At 43.8% G+C, this 16,150-nt stretch overlaps 8 protein-coding genes across 9 annotated transcripts; 3 read left to right on the forward strand and 5 right to left on the reverse strand.

The window, feature by feature from the left end:
• The first annotated feature begins 58 nt into the window (after positions 1-58).
• Positions 59-1,704, forward strand: LOC122620374. Its single transcript, XM_043797803.1, has 4 exons — positions 59-251; positions 309-805; positions 864-1,233; positions 1,290-1,704. The coding sequence occupies exons 1-4, from the start codon at positions 59-61 to the stop codon at positions 1,493-1,495; spliced, it is 1,266 nt and encodes a 421-aa protein (XP_043653738.1). The 3' UTR covers positions 1,496-1,704.
• A 380-nt stretch (positions 1,705-2,084) lies between these two features.
• On the forward strand, positions 2,085-4,449 carry LOC122620375. Of its 2 annotated transcripts, none has more exons than XM_043797805.1 (4): positions 2,085-2,737; positions 2,990-3,489; positions 3,556-3,634; positions 3,694-3,875. In XM_043797805.1, the coding sequence occupies exons 1-4, from the start codon at positions 2,533-2,535 to the stop codon at positions 3,729-3,731; spliced, it is 822 nt and encodes a 273-aa protein (XP_043653740.1). In that variant the 5' UTR covers positions 2,085-2,532; the 3' UTR covers positions 3,732-3,875. The 2 variants fall into 2 exon arrangements, with proteins under 2 accessions (XP_043653740.1, XP_043653739.1); XM_043797804.1 differs by adding an exon at positions 3,972-4,449 and having other exon boundaries at positions 2,096-2,737; positions 3,556-3,919.
• A 444-nt stretch (positions 4,450-4,893) lies between these two features.
• Positions 4,894-6,422, forward strand: LOC122619736. The gene is made up of 3 exons (XM_043796841.1): positions 4,894-5,760; positions 5,824-6,040; positions 6,098-6,422. The coding sequence occupies exons 1-3, from the start codon at positions 4,918-4,920 to the stop codon at positions 6,289-6,291; spliced, it is 1,254 nt and encodes a 417-aa protein (XP_043652776.1). The 5' UTR covers positions 4,894-4,917; the 3' UTR covers positions 6,292-6,422.
• Positions 6,423-6,445: 23 nt separating this feature from the next.
• On the reverse strand, positions 6,446-7,915 carry LOC122619735. The gene is made up of 2 exons (XM_043796840.1): positions 6,808-7,915; positions 6,446-6,744 (listed from the first exon to the last, which is right to left on the reverse strand). Exons 1-2 carry the CDS (start codon positions 7,871-7,873, stop codon positions 6,560-6,562), a joined length of 1,251 nt encoding a protein of 416 aa, XP_043652775.1. The 5' UTR covers positions 7,874-7,915; the 3' UTR covers positions 6,446-6,559.
• Positions 7,916-8,353: 438 nt separating this feature from the next.
• Positions 8,354-9,844, reverse strand: LOC122620958. The gene is made up of 3 exons (XM_043798657.1): positions 9,255-9,844; positions 8,666-9,194; positions 8,354-8,601 (listed from the first exon to the last, which is right to left on the reverse strand). Exons 1-3 carry the CDS (start codon positions 9,807-9,809, stop codon positions 8,417-8,419), a joined length of 1,269 nt encoding a protein of 422 aa, XP_043654592.1. The 5' UTR covers positions 9,810-9,844; the 3' UTR covers positions 8,354-8,416.
• A 477-nt stretch (positions 9,845-10,321) lies between these two features.
• Positions 10,322-11,845, reverse strand: LOC122619365. Its single transcript, XM_043796262.1, has 3 exons — positions 11,224-11,845; positions 10,638-11,166; positions 10,322-10,574 (listed from the first exon to the last, which is right to left on the reverse strand). The coding sequence occupies exons 1-3, from the start codon at positions 11,770-11,772 to the stop codon at positions 10,390-10,392; spliced, it is 1,263 nt and encodes a 420-aa protein (XP_043652197.1). The 5' UTR covers positions 11,773-11,845; the 3' UTR covers positions 10,322-10,389.
• Positions 11,846-12,083: 238 nt separating this feature from the next.
• On the reverse strand, positions 12,084-13,668 carry LOC122619364. Its single transcript, XM_043796260.1, has 3 exons — positions 13,045-13,668; positions 12,455-12,983; positions 12,084-12,380 (listed from the first exon to the last, which is right to left on the reverse strand). Exons 1-3 carry the CDS (start codon positions 13,597-13,599, stop codon positions 12,196-12,198), a joined length of 1,269 nt encoding a protein of 422 aa, XP_043652195.1. The 5' UTR covers positions 13,600-13,668; the 3' UTR covers positions 12,084-12,195.
• Positions 13,669-14,067: 399 nt separating this feature from the next.
• LOC122620532 lies at positions 14,068-15,664 on the reverse strand. The gene is made up of 2 exons (XM_043798033.1): positions 14,495-15,664; positions 14,068-14,427 (listed from the first exon to the last, which is right to left on the reverse strand). The coding sequence occupies exons 1-2, from the start codon at positions 15,612-15,614 to the stop codon at positions 14,228-14,230; spliced, it is 1,320 nt and encodes a 439-aa protein (XP_043653968.1). The 5' UTR covers positions 15,615-15,664; the 3' UTR covers positions 14,068-14,227.
• Positions 15,665-16,150: the final 486 nt, after the last annotated feature.

A 16,150-nucleotide genomic window follows, 5' to 3' on the forward strand; every position in this document is an offset into this window, starting at 1 on the left:
GATAAGCTCAGCATAATGTCGGTTGGGATTTGAATCAGTTGCCAACATGTCGCGTTCCATGAAGATCGAGAATCCCAACGAGAGTCTCGTTGTTCCCAAATGGTTGAATAAGTCAAAGCTAGAGTCCTTGATCGCGAAGGATGAACCTGATTGCACTAAGATACACCATTTTACCACTGTGGCCGCTGTGCCACCAGGAGGTAATTTTACGTCCGTCATGTTGCGAGTTTACGTGGATATAGAAATGAAAGGTAAGGTTAAGGAGAGCCTGTTTATAAAAACCAGGTGGTAAATCCAATTCCTCCCAGATGGAACGCAGAAAAGAAAGTCATATGTGGTCAAGGCTATGCTGGACTCGGATAAAGGTGGCAAGGCGGTGAATGAAATGAGGTACTTCCAAAAGGAGCAGCTGATGTACTCCACCTATTTGCCGCAGTTTGAGAAAATCTATCGCGAGGCTGGACATCCCGTGCAGCTGATGCCGAAATGCCTGGAAATCGGCCAGATAGATGGAAATATATATTTCATTTTTGAGGATCTTTCGCCTCAAAATTACGTGGCTGTAGATAGAACGGAAGGATTGAGTATGGAGCACATGCGGCTCTCTCTTCGCAAGTTGGCCGAGTTGCACGCGGCCAGTGTGATATACAAGGATAGGAATGGGCCGTATCACACTGACTTTGATAGTGGATTCGCCAGGAAGGACAAAATCCAGCATGCTGTGAAAAGATTTGAAGTAAAAGCACCAGAATACAAGGCAGCCATGCGAACTTGGGGCATAGATGAGTGCTATTTTAAGAATTTCGTAAGTCTCCCAGTGAAAACACCTTAGGGTAGCACCTTAGTTATAACCTTAATTTCAGCCCACTGTTGAGCAGTACGCTAAACTCAGCTTGGAGTCCCTCAATGTGGATCCCCAGGACTTTAATGTTCTCACTCATGGGGACTACTCTCCTTCCAACATTCTGTTCAAGTACGACGCATGTGGAGCCCCAAGTGAGGCACTTATACTGGACTTTCAAATTGGCAAATGGGCAAGTCCGGCCCAGGATCTGCTGATGCTGATAATCCTTACGGCTAAAAAGGATTCGGGCCATATTGAATTCGATTATTGTGTGAGAATCTACTGGGAATACCTCATCGACTGCTTGAGGGTCTTGAAGTACGATAAGCCGCTTCCCCAACTGAGGCAACTGCAATCTGACATCTACAAGAAAAACAACACTTTCATTGGTAACGAACTTATATAAATATTTATGTTATCTTCTGCTGACATTCTATCACCTCAGCTTTCTTTGCTGTGATAAATCATCTACCGGCACATTTGCTGCCAGTTTGCAAGGAGAACAACATGCACACTTTTAACTTGGAGGACGAGGTGGGCAGGAGTTTCCGCACCAAGATGTACACCAATCCCACCTTTGTGGAGGTCATCAAGGAGCTGTATCCCATTTGCTGCAACCGCGGACTCTTCAACTTCGAAGACTTCGAGTGATCGCAAGTTTATGTGTCTGTTAGTGAAGCTTTCATTCGAACCTATTAAGCAAATTGTGTGCGAATATTGATTCTGGATTTTTCAAGTTCTCCACGGCGAATGTCGGGGCTGCAATGCAATTGCGAGTCGGGGACCATGAAATAGTATCCCAACTAGTACGCCTGTAAATCGAAAAGTATTTCCTAAAAATAATACGTTATCTTCCAGCAATTAACGCGTTGCATTATTTGTTTAAATATATATGCGTAAGTTTATGTGCATATTTTACTCTTGAGATAACAAAAAATTGTTGTCTACTTATCACGTACTCACCGTATCTACATCAGAAAGCTGATAAAAGCTATTAGGCGATAGTCTAGTAAACTAATCTAGTCTTGAGGAGATATTTACTAAGTTCTCAAGGTAACGCCAGAAAATGATAATGAGTATTTACTTCCAGTTCAAGCACCAGCTTTGTTTTGAAATCTTAGAATTTTTTCAAAATATACATTTTGTGCTCCCACTGCTCCCTGGATTCCAAAATTGGTTTGGGTTCACATTTAAATACATATTCAGCACTAGATACGTACTCATGTCAGGTTATCAGGTATTCCCATCACCACGCTGCTACCGCTGATAAGGCCGGCGCCCAGTGCACCACTGCCCCACCACTGGGAGAACGCCAAAGCTCCGGCAATTATCACCCACTGCCTCCGCCTCCAGGGAGAGAGACTTTGGGCCAACATGACCGGCGGACGGATGCTCAGTGTTCGCACTGTGGACGAACCAGTTAGACGGGCAGTTGGCATTGCTTTTGGGGCGTTGATAAGTGCGCACCTCAACTCACCCACCTCGACGTTCGCTTGTTGTTGCTTGTTGCGTGCAGTGAAATATAAATAACATCGCGGTTCTGAAATAAGAAATACACTCTCGATAAGGAAAGGCGACGCAAAACAGTTGCGCCGCACACTTCGTACCGGGCACAACGCCAGTTCGCAGCCAATCCGCCTCGAACCGTTCACCGCAGAGTGAGCTCACTCCGGCGGAATCCCAGCGCCATGCCCGATAACAGCAATAAGTTCAGCGCCTCCAGCGATGTCCGCATTCCGGCCTGGATCAATGAGGCCTACTTCAAGCGGCTACTGAAGCGGGAATTCCGCGAGTTCCGGCGCATCCTCAACCTATCGATCATCCCGGCCACGCCGCCCGGGGAAACCTACACCTCGCTGCTGATGCGCATCGTCATCGACATCGAGTTGAAAGGTTAGCAAAGGGGGCGTATAATATAACACTTAAACAAGTCAAAGTTCTGCATATGAAAACTTTAACTGCACTGTTACAAGATACGTTGATATCACGCATACGCACTGTTGACTTGTTACAAAAGTAATAAACCAACGCTGCCATCTTATAAGTAAATATAGAAAGTAATTACTATTTCATTCAAATCAACTTGTTTGGCTGTGTATTAGTTTCTACCTCTAGCAATATAACACATATTTGATCACTCCATAGATGGATTCTCACAGCAAAAGTCGTACGTGGTAAAGACCATGCTGGACGACGCCCAGGGAAATGGTGGATTCGTGAATACCCTCAACATATTTCCCAAGGAGAAGATGATGTACGAGACGATTATACCCAACTTGGAACAGCTCTACGAGGAGGCTGGACTGAGTGTAAAGTTCGCCCCAAAGTGCCACCATGCGGAGGACATCAAGGGAAGGATCTGCCTGGTCCAGGAGGACCTGCAAACGAAAAAGTATCGCAATATCAATCGCCTCAAGGGCTTCGACATGGCCCACATGCAACGTGTGCTGGAAAAACTGGCGGAGTTCCATGCAGCTGGTGCCGTTTGGCGTCAGCGTAAAGGACCATTTCCCGATGATTTTCAGAGGATATACCTACCTGCCAACTACCAGAAATCCAAGTCGTATCAGGCGAGGCTCCAGAGCTACAAAACTGCGATGGCCAGTTGGGGTCTGGCCGATCACGAGCAGTATGTGAGTCGCATTGTAAGTAAAACAATATCATAGCTCATGTTTACATTCAATAACAACGAATTGATGATGTATTCAAAGCCCACGGCCGATCAATTTGTGCAATCCTACGCCCGCTGCTTCAGCAACAATCCGCAGGAGTTTAAAGTTCTAAATCACGGTGATTTTTGGTCCAGCAACATAATGCTAAGCTATACTCAATCCGGTGATATCAACCAGGTGCGTTTCGTGGACTTTCAACTGTGCAAGTGGGGTAGTCCGGCTCAGGATCTCTGGGAACTCATCATATGTTCGGCACGGCATAGTATACGAATACAGAACTTCGACTACTTCATCAGGATATACCACACACATCTAGTGCGATGTCTGAAGATCCTGAAATACGGCGAACGAATGCCAATGCTGAGGGAGATGCATATGAGCATGATCAAGTACGGATTTTGGGGTAAGACCTAAACTTATTTATATCCATAAATAATACAAAACTCTCGCTTTAGGTTACTTTACCACCTTCACGCACCTGGTGTTCATTCTGCTGCCACCGGATACGGAAGCCAGCTTGGTGAAGCTCACGCAGCCGGGGGAGGAGGGAGATCGCTTCCGGTCCAAGGTCTACACAAATCCACTCTACGTCCGCTCTGCGCTCAGCATATTCCCCTTTTTATATAGACGCGGTATCCTAGACTTTTGAAGCTGTTCGAGTCAGTAACTATTAAAATCGAAACTAAGTCTATGAACTTTTATTAAAGACTAAAAAAAGTGATTAAGCGATGAGATTTATTTATACTTTCATTACTTAATCAATCTCGTTTAGACTGTTACTCCCTTTAGATTACAACTAAAGATGTTTTCAACTATCAAAAATTTTAAGAGAATGAAGCATGTATGTTTTCAACACGTAAAAATCTAAAAATAAATACCTAAAAAAGTTGATCCGTTCTAGAAAGCCTGTTGATGAAAAGAAACCTATAGAATAAACACATTAGATAAAGCCAACTCATGCTTATCACAACAGGTGCCTGAATTCAGATCACGTTTTATTTATTCCACATAGAAAAATTGGTAAAACATCAATAACAAAAACGTTGAATATAATTATATCTCTTTTTCCCCACTTAGAACTATTGACAAAAATGATTTTCGCTTTGTTGTTATCAGCCATAAGTTCCACATTTCCCTATAAACCGGTTTCAGTGCGATAGATTCCACATGTATATGCATATGTACATATATTTAATATTATGTATACATAAAGCAGCTGATAAGCCAGCGCAAAGCTGACAACAGAGAGAGCTTTGCAGAAGCTTTATCTTTCTCCCAGCCGTCACATGTTCAGCCCCACATTCTTGATTCGATAGCCCCCAGCGCAAGTTGCTGCTCAGCTCTCTGTTTTTTATTCGGTGCGGTCAGGTGACTTGAAAAGAAAAAAAAGAAGAAACTACAATGGGAACCGGCAGCAAGAACTACCAGGCTCCGGAATGGCTCACCGCCGAATTCCTGCAGGATGTGCTGAAGGAGCACTTCAAGGAGGAGCAGCTGGCGGTCACCGAGCTGCTGGTGAAGAGCGCCCAAGTGGGCGACCAGGCGGCGGGATTTGCCAGCGAAATGCATCGGGCCAGCTTCAATCTACAGAGGGGCACTGCACCCAAGAGCAAGTTTTCGGTGATTGTGAAGGATCATCCCAAGGGACAAACGGGTGCGGTGGCCCAGAGGAGCAAGCTCTTCAAACGCGAGATTCTGGCATACAAGGAGGTGCTACCACGTGTTCAGGCACTGCTCCAATCCATCGGAGATCAAACGAAAATTGCACCCACCTGTTATTACACCACGGAAGCGCCGGAGCCATTCCTGATTCTGGAGGACATGCAGCTGTCCGGCTTCGAGAACTTCGAGAGTGGTCGCCTGCTGAACCTGGACTACGTACTGCCCACCATCGAGAAGGTCGCCAAGCTGCACGCCTGCAGCGCCCTCATCGCCCAGGAGAGCCCCGAGGTGCTGGAGTTCTTCGACGAGGCGCCCATCTCCCGGAATCCCGACCGTCGTGACTTCCTCACCTTCTTCCCCGTCAACATCCGCTGCGTGGCCGAGGAAGTGGCTCACTGGAAGGGCTACGAGGAGATCACCGAGAAGATGTTCAAGCTGGCCGAGAATGTCCTGCAGAGAGCGCTGTCCATGTTCGAGAGCTCTGGCAAGGACTTGCGCGTCTTCAACCTCGCCGATCTGTGGATCAACAATCTCTTGTTCCACATCAACAACGAGACCAAGGAGCCAGACGATGTGGTCGCCGTATGTTATTCATATCATTGAATCTATCTAAAAACCACTATAATTTATCTCTTTGTGCACCAGTTGGACTTTCAGTTGGCCTATGTGGGATCCCCAACCATTGATCTCAATTACTTCCTCTACGGATCCTTGAACGAGAATGTACGTAAGGTCCACTTTAAGTATATAGTGCTGAAATACCAGAGAGTGCTGCAGCAGACCCTGGAGAAGCTGAACTTCAAGGGACACATTCCCACTCTTAAGGAACTCCACATCGAGTTGATCCAGACCAGTCTTATGGGTATGATCGTTTATATCCCTTATATACTATGGTTTCTTTAATGAGTTGGTTTTTTAGGTGTCATTGGCGCCACTTGCCTGACTCCCCTGATCTTCCGGGAGGGAGCTGGTTTCGAGAACCTCGAGGATCTGAACTCTCGCACTGAGAGCGGTGATCGTTTCCGCCGGGAAAATGTGGAAAACCCCAAGTACCGCGCTTTCCTACAGCGAACTATTAAGGAGTTCGAGCTCTCAGGATTCTTGGATGAATAATATGCACAAGGAGAAAGAAGATTTCGTTACATTCGATCAAAAGTATTCGGGCTTCCACATAGAGTAAGCTTTCCAGACAAATATTCCATGAGTATTTTTACACCCACATTAAAGACAAATTATTTGATTTGAAACCAAAAGAAATCCTCATAAATGGAATGGTACGCGTATTTATAAAAGCATAAGGGATATAAATTTCTTATACTAGCGATAACTAAACTTGCAACACAGTGAATCAATAATCCATACATTGTATAGATTCAAAAATTCAGAGATCGTCAAAGTATCCAACTTCTTCGTATTTCGACAAAAGCTTTTTGACATCTTGAACATAAGGGTCACTTAGGTAGCATTTTTGTCTGATTTCCGAATCTTGAATTATATCGCTTATTTTAAACTCATTCGCCTTAATGGCCGCAAAAAGTGGCAGGAAAGTGGTCAGAAGGAAAAAGTCTGTAAAAATATTAAAAAAGTTGGACTTATTGAAACAAGCTCATAATTACAATAGGCACTTACCATAAAACTTGTGTCGGTGAATTTGCTTCCATAGACCATCATTGGTGGGCATCTCGCCCTTGTAGCCCACTTTTTGTAACGTGTCCTCCAGAACCGAGAAGTAATAGTTAATAAGATCCTTTCCGAGATCCCATCGCTGCTCCGGCTCCATGAGCATGTACAACGAATATTTTAAGTCGATTGTAATGGGACACAGGTTACTGGCTTGGAAATCAACGAACATGACCTCCTTATCATCCTTGAACATCATATTCCGCAGATGGAAATCGCCGTGACACATCACGTAGTATCCATCGGATTGAAAGTTCTTTCGATGCTCCTGCAACACGTTACCCATGCGCTGTATGAGGTCACCTTTTATTTTCTCAAAGTGTGGCTTGTACTTTGTAAGTTCAGGTATCTGGTCCAGCATTTTTAAAAAATTCTCCCTTCCAGTAGTAACCATTGGATCCTTTAAAAGAGTTGGCATTTCCATCATGCCATACTTGAAGTCCTTCAAGAAATCCGGCTGTTCATTCAGGACCTTCATGCTAACAGCGTGCCACTTGGCCAGTTTGGAATAGACTGTTTTTAATTCGGTCTGGGTGATTGGCCGATTTCGGATGACGGAGTATCCCTGCGGCACCAAATCCTCGAATATCATCACCTGCCTCGGTGCCACACTGTGGTAGATGCAGGGCACAAATAGCTTGGTATCGTCTCCTGCCTCCCGAAGAATTCTCTCAAACTCGGGCAGAGCTGTGGTGTAGGATCTAACCTCGGTATCGAATAAGTGTGAGTCGGTGAGAAAATCCTTCTTGTGTCCTTCCTCCTCGGGCATCGTCTTAATGATGAGGGGCTTGGAGAACTTTCCCTTCGAAGTGGTGTACTCAGCGGTAGTACGAAACATTATGCTGGCGTAGTGATCTCCTTGGGCACTCGCGGGCGTGATTTTAAGATCGGTTACCTCCAGTTCCGGACACTTTTCGTAGGTCCTCAGAACGTCAGCAATAAACTGGGCATTCAGCCATGCCGGAGCCACCAACTCATCGGCATTGAACTGTTCTGTATCTGCGTTGTCGGGCATTTTAAGTTCGCGGTCTCGCAGTCAACGACTATTCTGACTACTTTGCGATCTGGTTATAGTAAACCCCCCAAGTTGCCACTCATTATAAAGGTTGGGTAAATGAGCTTTCGAAAGCGGTTTGAAGCTTTTTACACGAAACTTTTCGATTTTGTGTGAAATACTTCTATTGATCCACAATCTTATCAATGAGTATTAAAGTATGTTTTACAGGATACATACCGCTTATTCAATAGTCGCTTACAAATAAATCGGATAACTTTTCGAGGTTACAAATATTGTATAGAATCGTTATTAAATATATTTTTAATATGCCAGTGATTCCAATTAGGCAACAGCATCTTTTGTTTTTTTTTGCTGGGTTCACAAATAAATCTTTCATTCGGAAAAGCTTTTTTCAACTGAGAACAGGTATGGCTTATCGTAAATATGCCAATAATTGTTGCAATGTAATAACTTAAATGAAAAGCTGCTGTGGTTATATTATTTATTCACTTGGTTTTTACATCGTTCAGAAGTATTTTTGTTTAACTTAAAACAATCGTATTACAGATTTTCGAAATACCCCAGTTCTTCGAATTTAGGCAGCAGCTTCTTGACATCCCTGAGGTATTCATCCAGAAAATAGGTCTTTTTCTTCGTTTCCGGATCCAGCAATACATATATCAGTTTAAAAGCATTCGCTTTCATGGCGGCCATCATCGGCAGCATGCTGGTCATCATGAAAAACGCTAAACGAAGGACCAAAGCACAAGTTTAAAAGTCAACAGTAGTTGTTAAATTTCAGTCCCTTACTGTAATCCTTATGGCCATGAATGTGCTCCCAGATCCCCGTCAGGGTGGGCATGACACCCTTGAAGCCCACTTTTCTCAGAGTCTCCGCCAGCACAGAGAAATAATAATCGATATACTCCTTTCCGAGATCCCAACGCTCCTCCGAATCCATTAGCATGAAGATGGAGTAAATTAGGTCAATGGTAATGGGGCAAGTATTACTGATCTGGAAGTCCACCAGCATCACGTCCTCGAAGTCACCTGTTTCCTTGTTATTTTTAAACATCATGTTGCGAGCATGAAAATCACCGTGACACAGCACGTAATATCTATTTGGTTGCGGATCAGTGCGGTACTCTTCCATAACTTTGCCCATCTGCTGCATGTAGTTGTTCCGTATTTTTTCGAAATACGGCTTATACTTCGTGAGTTCCGGCACCTTGTCCAGCATTTCCAAGAAGCAGGTTATTCCAGTGGTCACCATGGGATCGTTCACGAAGGTGGTCATGCTCCACATACCATGTTTGAGTTCCTCAAGGAAGTCAGGTTGCTGGAAGAGATAACAGCGCACTTAGTTGGTATATATTTCGTGAATGGGGCCATAAGTTACCTCATTTAAGACCTTCATGCTGACCGCATGCCACTTAGCCAACTTGAAAAAGGCTTTCTTCAGCTCCTCTTTGGTGGCAAGGCGATCTCGGATGACCGAGTATCCCTGTGGCACCAGATCCTCGAATATCATCACCTGCCGAGGCTCCAAGCTGTGATATATGCAGGGCGCATAGAGCTTGGTCGTATCTCCTGCCTCCCGGAGAATTCTCTCGAACTCCGGCAGTGCTTTGCTGTACATCAGGATCTCCGTTTTGAAGATGGGCGACTGAGAGAGCATATCCTTTTTGTGACCTTCCTGCTCCGGCATTGTTTTAACAATCAGTGACTTGCTGAACTTCCCCTTGACGCTGTAGTACTGGGAAACGGCTCGGAACATGATGCTGGCATAGTGATCTCCCTGGAAAGTCGCTGGACTTATTTTCAGATCGGTAACATGCAATTCTGGATCCTTTTCATATGTTCTTAGAACGCCTTCGATAAACTCCTTATCTAGCCAAGCTGGTGGATCCAGCTCATCGGCATTAAATTGCGATGGATCTACGTTTTCCGTCATTTTTCCAGCGATTTTGCAAGCTTTTACTCGACTGACTACTGATCGATTGGGTTTTGGCGAACGTTATTGGAACGGGCTCATTTCATTCCATCCTGATTACAGATAACAAAACGCCAAAGCTTTGTTTGACAAATATTATATATTTTTATTACAAGAGCCAAGTTTATATACGAAAGCTATATCTGCGTAATCATGACACTTTTTTCTTTAAAATATCTAAAGCTTAACAAGTTAAAAAGCTTCTAACAAAACCAATGCACATTATCGTCGAGTCATGGTGTTAGGCAACTTTTTTAGCAACTATACCCAAACATGAAAGCAAAACAATAATATAATTATTATTTATACCGAAATTGCGTAAGTTGTGGCAAAAACTTACCGTTAATTGCCACTCAAGAACATTTTACAATCGGTACTTAAAAATATAATAACAGATAGTGATGAGTTTTGTGCAAACATCAGAATCAATTCTTAGTTAAGCATCGATAGTATTATTATATATGAGTTTTACATATTAATCTGTAGTGCTGATTTATTGGTATTGCTATTACATAAATCAAACTTAGAATAGTTTATTAAGTTATAGATCATTAAAGTACCCCAATTTTTCGAATTTGGGCAAAAGCTTACAGACATCTTTAACATAGGCGTCTAGGAAGTAGGACTTCTGTCGGGCATTTGGTTCTTGGATAGCTTCATGCATTTTGATATCGTTTGATTTTACGCCCACCATCAGAGGAAGAAAGGTGCTTATTAAAAAGAAATCTGAAATGAATTTGAATATAGTGTTACTGAAGCTTTGATTTTTCACTTTACCGACTTTCTTACCATAATACTTGTTATTTTGTATCTGCTCCCACAATCCGCTTTGGGTAGGCATTTCGCCCTTGAATCCAATTTTCCTGAGTGTGGCGACCAAAACCGAGAAATAGTCGTTAATCAGGTCCTTTCCCATTTCCCAGCGCTGTTCCGGCTCCATCAGCATATAGATGGAGTAGGTCAAGTCCACTGTGATGGGACACAGATTGCTGAACTGGAAGTCCACCAGCATCACGTCGTCGAAGGCTCCCAACTCCTTGTTGTGCCTAAACATCATATTGCGAAGATGGAAGTCACCGTGGCACAGGACGTAGTACCGGTCGTCTCGCCGATACTTGAGATATTCATGCATCTCAACTTTTAGACGATCGAGATAGGTATCTTTTATCTTTTCGAAGTGAGGTTTATACTTCCTTAGCTCCGGCATTTTGTCCAGCATTTCAATAAAGCTTGCCATGCCAGTATTCACAAAGGGATCAGTGTCGATAGTGGGCATTTCGAACAAGCCGTACTTGAATTCCCTCAGGAAATTTGGTTGCTGATGGATAAGATAAGATGTTAAGAGAATATTTGTCATGCTACCAATAAAACTTACCTCATTGATGACTTTCATGCTGACCGCATGCCACTTGGCCAGCTTGTCGAAGGCCAATTTCAGATCCCCCAGTGAGGGAGGACTATCGCGAATGACGGTGTATCCTTGCGGCACCAGATCCTCGAAGATCATCACTTGCCGCGGCTTCAGGCTGTGATAAATGCAGGGCACAAACAGTTTGGTATTATCTCCTGCCTCTCGGAGAATCCTTTCGAACTCTGGAAGGGCATGGCAGTACATGCCGATTTCCGTTGCGAATAAATGCGATTCGGACAGCATGTCCTTCTTATGTCCTTCCTGCTCCGGCATCGTTTTGATGATCAGCGGCTTGGAGAACTTTCCCTTCGGAGTTGTGTACTCCACTTTGGTGCGGAACATAACGCTGGCATAGTGATCTCCCTGGGCAGTTGCGGGTGACACCTTCAGATCGGTTACTTTCAGATCCGGGATTTGCTCATACTCGCTCAGGATTTCACCGATAAACTGAGCATTTAGCCAAGCTGGTGCCTGCAGCTCATCCGCATTGAATTCAATATTTTTGCTTTCCATTTTGTCAATTCTATAGGTTTTGTTGGAGATGTGGTACAACCTTCCAGTGAGCTCTCCGAACTATCAGTAAAATAAATTTGCCAAGCGACGATCATTTTAAACGAAACCTGAGAAGCTTTTATTGAGCTTTTGAAGTGGTTAGCGAAATCGTTATTAAGGTATATTTTCACAATATTCAATTGCATGTCAAACATCTTAATCTTATCTATTGAACTTTCCAGAACAGTTTGTAGGCTCTTAACTAGGTGGGCCAAACAAAAGTTGAGGTAGTAAACAAAGTTGTTATGTCCTTGCTGCAAAAAGCATTTCCGTTTCCTGTTTGAGTAACAACATTTTATTAAAAATTGTACCTTTTTAAAAAAACATTAACATATACTTAAATATGTATAAAACAATAACAAAATGGGCTTATATAAATCAAAGCTATAGACCCTTAAAGTAGCCCAGTTGCTCGAATTTGGGCAATAGTTTGGAAACATCTTTTACGTATGTATCCAAGAAGTAGGGTTTTTGGCGGATTTCCGAATCTTCGATAAGGTCTTTCATCTTGAAACTATTCGCTTTGATGGCCAAAATCAGGGGCAGAAAAGTGCTCAGCAAAAAGAAATCTTAAAGTAAATAGAAGGATATATTATTATAATTTTTCAATTTTGCACAAATTATTTTAGGATGTCTAGCTTACCATAATACTTGTTCCGATGCATCTGCTCCCAGAGTTTCGCTTGGGTTGGCATATCCCCCTTGTATCCAATTTTCTTGAGAGTAGCCACCAATTCTGTAAAATAGTGATTAATCAAGTCCTTTCCCATTTCCCTGCGTTGTTCCGGCTCCATCAGCATATAGATGGAATATGTAAGGTCAATTGTGATGGGACAGAGGTTGCTAATCTGGAAATCCACCAGCATGGTATCCTCGTGGACACCCGTCTCCTTATTGTTCTTGAACATCATGTTGCGAAGATGGAAGTCACCATGGCACAGGACATAGTAGGCATCACTCCTCCGATTTTCATGGTATTCCCGCATCTCAGCTTGCAGTCGTTCCATGTATGTATCCTTTATCTTTTCGAAATGAGGCTTATACTTTCTGAGCTCTGGTAATCTGTCCAGCATTTCGATGAAACTCTGCATGCCAGTCGTTATAAAGGGGTCATTCTGTATGGCGGGCATGTCGAATAGGCCATACTTAAACTCCTTGAGAAAGTCAGGTTGCTGGTGGGTAAGAAAGCGGTTAGGAATATGAAACTCTCATAATTCATCGAGTTAAACTCACCTCCTTAATGAATTTCATGCTAACCGCATGCCATTTGGCCAGTTTGGTAAAGGTTGTTTTGAGTTCTTCCTGCTCAACTGGACGACCTCGAATGACATAGTAGCCCTGCGGCACCAGGTCCTCGAATATCATCACCTTACGCGGCTCCAGGCTGTGGTAAATGCAGGGCACAAACAGTTTGGTGTTATCACCTGCTTCTCGGAGAATCTTTTCGAATTCCGGAAGCACCTGGCAGTACATCCCTATCTCGGTTTCGAACAGATGCGATTCGCTGAGCATGTCCTTCTTGTGTCCTTCCTGCTCCGGCATCGTTTTGATGATCAGCGGCTTGGAGAACTTTCCCTTCGAAGTGGTGTACTCAGCAGTAGTACGGAACATGACGCTGGCGTAGTGATCTCCTTGGGCACTCGCGGGTGTGATTTTCAGATCGATCACTTTCAGTTCCGGGGCATCTTCGTACGCGCTCAGAATATTCTCTATAAATAGAGAATTTAGCCAAGCCGGTGCCTCCAGTTCGTCGTCGTTGAATTGTTCCGCATCTAACTTGTCAGGCATATTGCTTGTTTTTGTTGTTTTACAATCTACTAGATAACCACGACTGTTCTGAGTGGCGTTGTAGACTAATATGGAAAACCCGATCACGGAATTGTCGCATTTTAAGCAAAATGCTTGAGCTTTCAAAAGGCTTTGTTCAAGCTTTACGAACACACCACCACCCACTGTTTAATAATCAGACGTAACTTCCTATACAAGGTGCGGCTGATCTCATATCAACGCATAAATATAAAAAGTTATCAATTAGTTTTCTTTTATAAGCAAGTGTATCTATCCGGTATCTAACATTATAGATCGTTACTTCGTTGCTAAATTTCACTAGGTACTTGGCCAACAAAAATTAAACCAAATCAAAGTTCTATAAGCAAAACGTACACTTAATGAATCTTTTTGATTATTAAAGTTTTTGCTGATTAGAACGTGTTAGGAATGACCTACCCATTAAAGTTAGGAAAGGTAAACAAAAGCTTTGATATTGATATAAGAATATTTTTATTATAAGTGGTATATAGATTGTACTTTATAAGTGTGACTAAAATATCTTAACCTAATATATAATTCTTATAATTTCATTGCGTACCATTTGTCTAGTTAATACTACATAACACAGGTTAAAGCTGAAGCGTTCTCATTGATCGATATCAAGGAGACCTTCTGCCTCGAAATTGGGCAAAAGTTCGCGCAAAATCCTCTGGGCAATCGGATTCCTATAGCAGGCATCCTTGAAATTAATGGCCCTCTGGTTGGTTTCCATCAGGGCATTAAAATCGGCATCAGCGGTCTCCACATTTCGCTGAATCGGAAATATGGAAATGGATGTGTGGGCAGCTGGAAATCAGGAGAGAAATTAGCCAGTTAGCAACCGCAGGTTAAAAATGGTTTTATCATCACTTACCGTAGAATTTCTTCTGCTGCAATTGCTGGTGGAACTGATGCAAACTTGGAATTGTAGATTGGTACTGCAGTTTTCTCAATGTATCCACGAAATAGCCGAAATAGTATGCAATCAGCTGCTCCTGTTCGTTCTGGTGAAGATCGAACTCCAGCGAGGTGTTCAGGAAGTAGAACAGATCAAGGGCCGGTGATCCCCAGGCCGTGTATTGGAAATCAATGATAACCACGTCAATGGGCTCCCCGGTCTGCTCGTCGTACTTAACCAGCACATTGTTGGTCCAAAGATCTCCATGGGCCAGGACATTGATGTGTCCGGGACTGATGTCGAAGATTTTTTTGCCCAGTTCCATGTAGATGGGCACCAGAGCCTCCATCTTCTCCGCGTACTTCTCGTATCCTGGCCACTGGGCCACACGGCGAGTGGCCGCCTGGAACATGCCAACGAATGCCGGTTCATAGTTGTCGGTGTACCGATTGAAGAACCCGCGATCGTAGCTCTCCAGGATGTGATTCTCGCGTTCGTTCAGCACCGCCGAAGTGGCATGCATCTTGGCCAGCTTGCGGAGCACAATTCGGGCTAGCTTTTGGTCCAATCCGACCAAGCGATCCGGCATCACAAAGCCACGTGCATTCAGATCCTCAAAAATCAGCGCCGAGTTGTGTACATCCACCGCCATGGTTTCTGCAAAGATCTGCTCCGCATCGCCGATCTCCCGGAGGAGTGCCTTCTGCTTGGGCAAGACCTGCTCGTAGATAACCATCTCGCGGTTGAAGATGTCGTAGGGCTCCATGGCGTTCTGGGCAAACTCATTGCCCTCAAAGGTGGACTTCACAATGTAGTGACCCAGTTGGGTGCTACCATCGCTCCGAGTGAACTGTGCCTTCACACGGGTGAGGACGCCACCGTAGTTTTCACCCTTGCCCAGGGCAGGATTCACCTGGACCCAATTGATCTTGATGCGTTGGTCCTTGTAGTATTTGCGCAGGGCATCCTGCAGATAGCTCTCTGTTAACCATTCAGGAGCATCCAGGAAAACCGAACTTTGTTCGGCAACAGGAGACTCGGAAACGCTGAGTTTGGGAATGGCATCAAGGGCACTAATCAGATCCGAAACCGACATATTGAAAGTGATCTTTTACTGTAAGACTTGTGAATGAGATTGTGCCTAAAACTGAGAGCACCTCCGCTTTTATGGCGAAAATTTTGGACGCCGTCAACTGTTCCCACAGCTCCTAGATATGAAACCGTATATAACCGTGGGCCCTCCGTCACAACTGTGATTAATATAACCATAAAATCACAGATTTTGAGGCTGTGAACGTGTGTGCCTACGGGCGTACAGATTACACTTTTTATTGCCTCCAGTCCGGCAATCTGAATACCCAGATTCACCTCTCGCGCCATGGCTACCGCCTAATTGTGAATTGTTTGAGTTTGCCAAAGGCAAGCCAGTTAATCTTTATAGCACCCGCTGTGAGTTTAGGGATGCAGCTGTACTCGCTTGTGCTTTTTTAGTAATTAAGCTGGCTAAACGATTTCCAGCCATATCATTCCAAAAGCGAGTGATGTGCTTGAATGCTAACGTCAAACGCTGGGAGAAATCCTAGGGATATATGCCAAAAAGTACTTATTGTAAATGATAGACTGAACTCATAA

The sequence above is a fragment of the Drosophila teissieri genome, chromosome 3R (assembly GCF_016746235.2).
Source record: "Drosophila teissieri strain GT53w chromosome 3R, Prin_Dtei_1.1, whole genome shotgun sequence".
NCBI classification, from domain to species: Eukaryota; Metazoa; Arthropoda; class Insecta; order Diptera; family Drosophilidae; genus Drosophila; species Drosophila teissieri.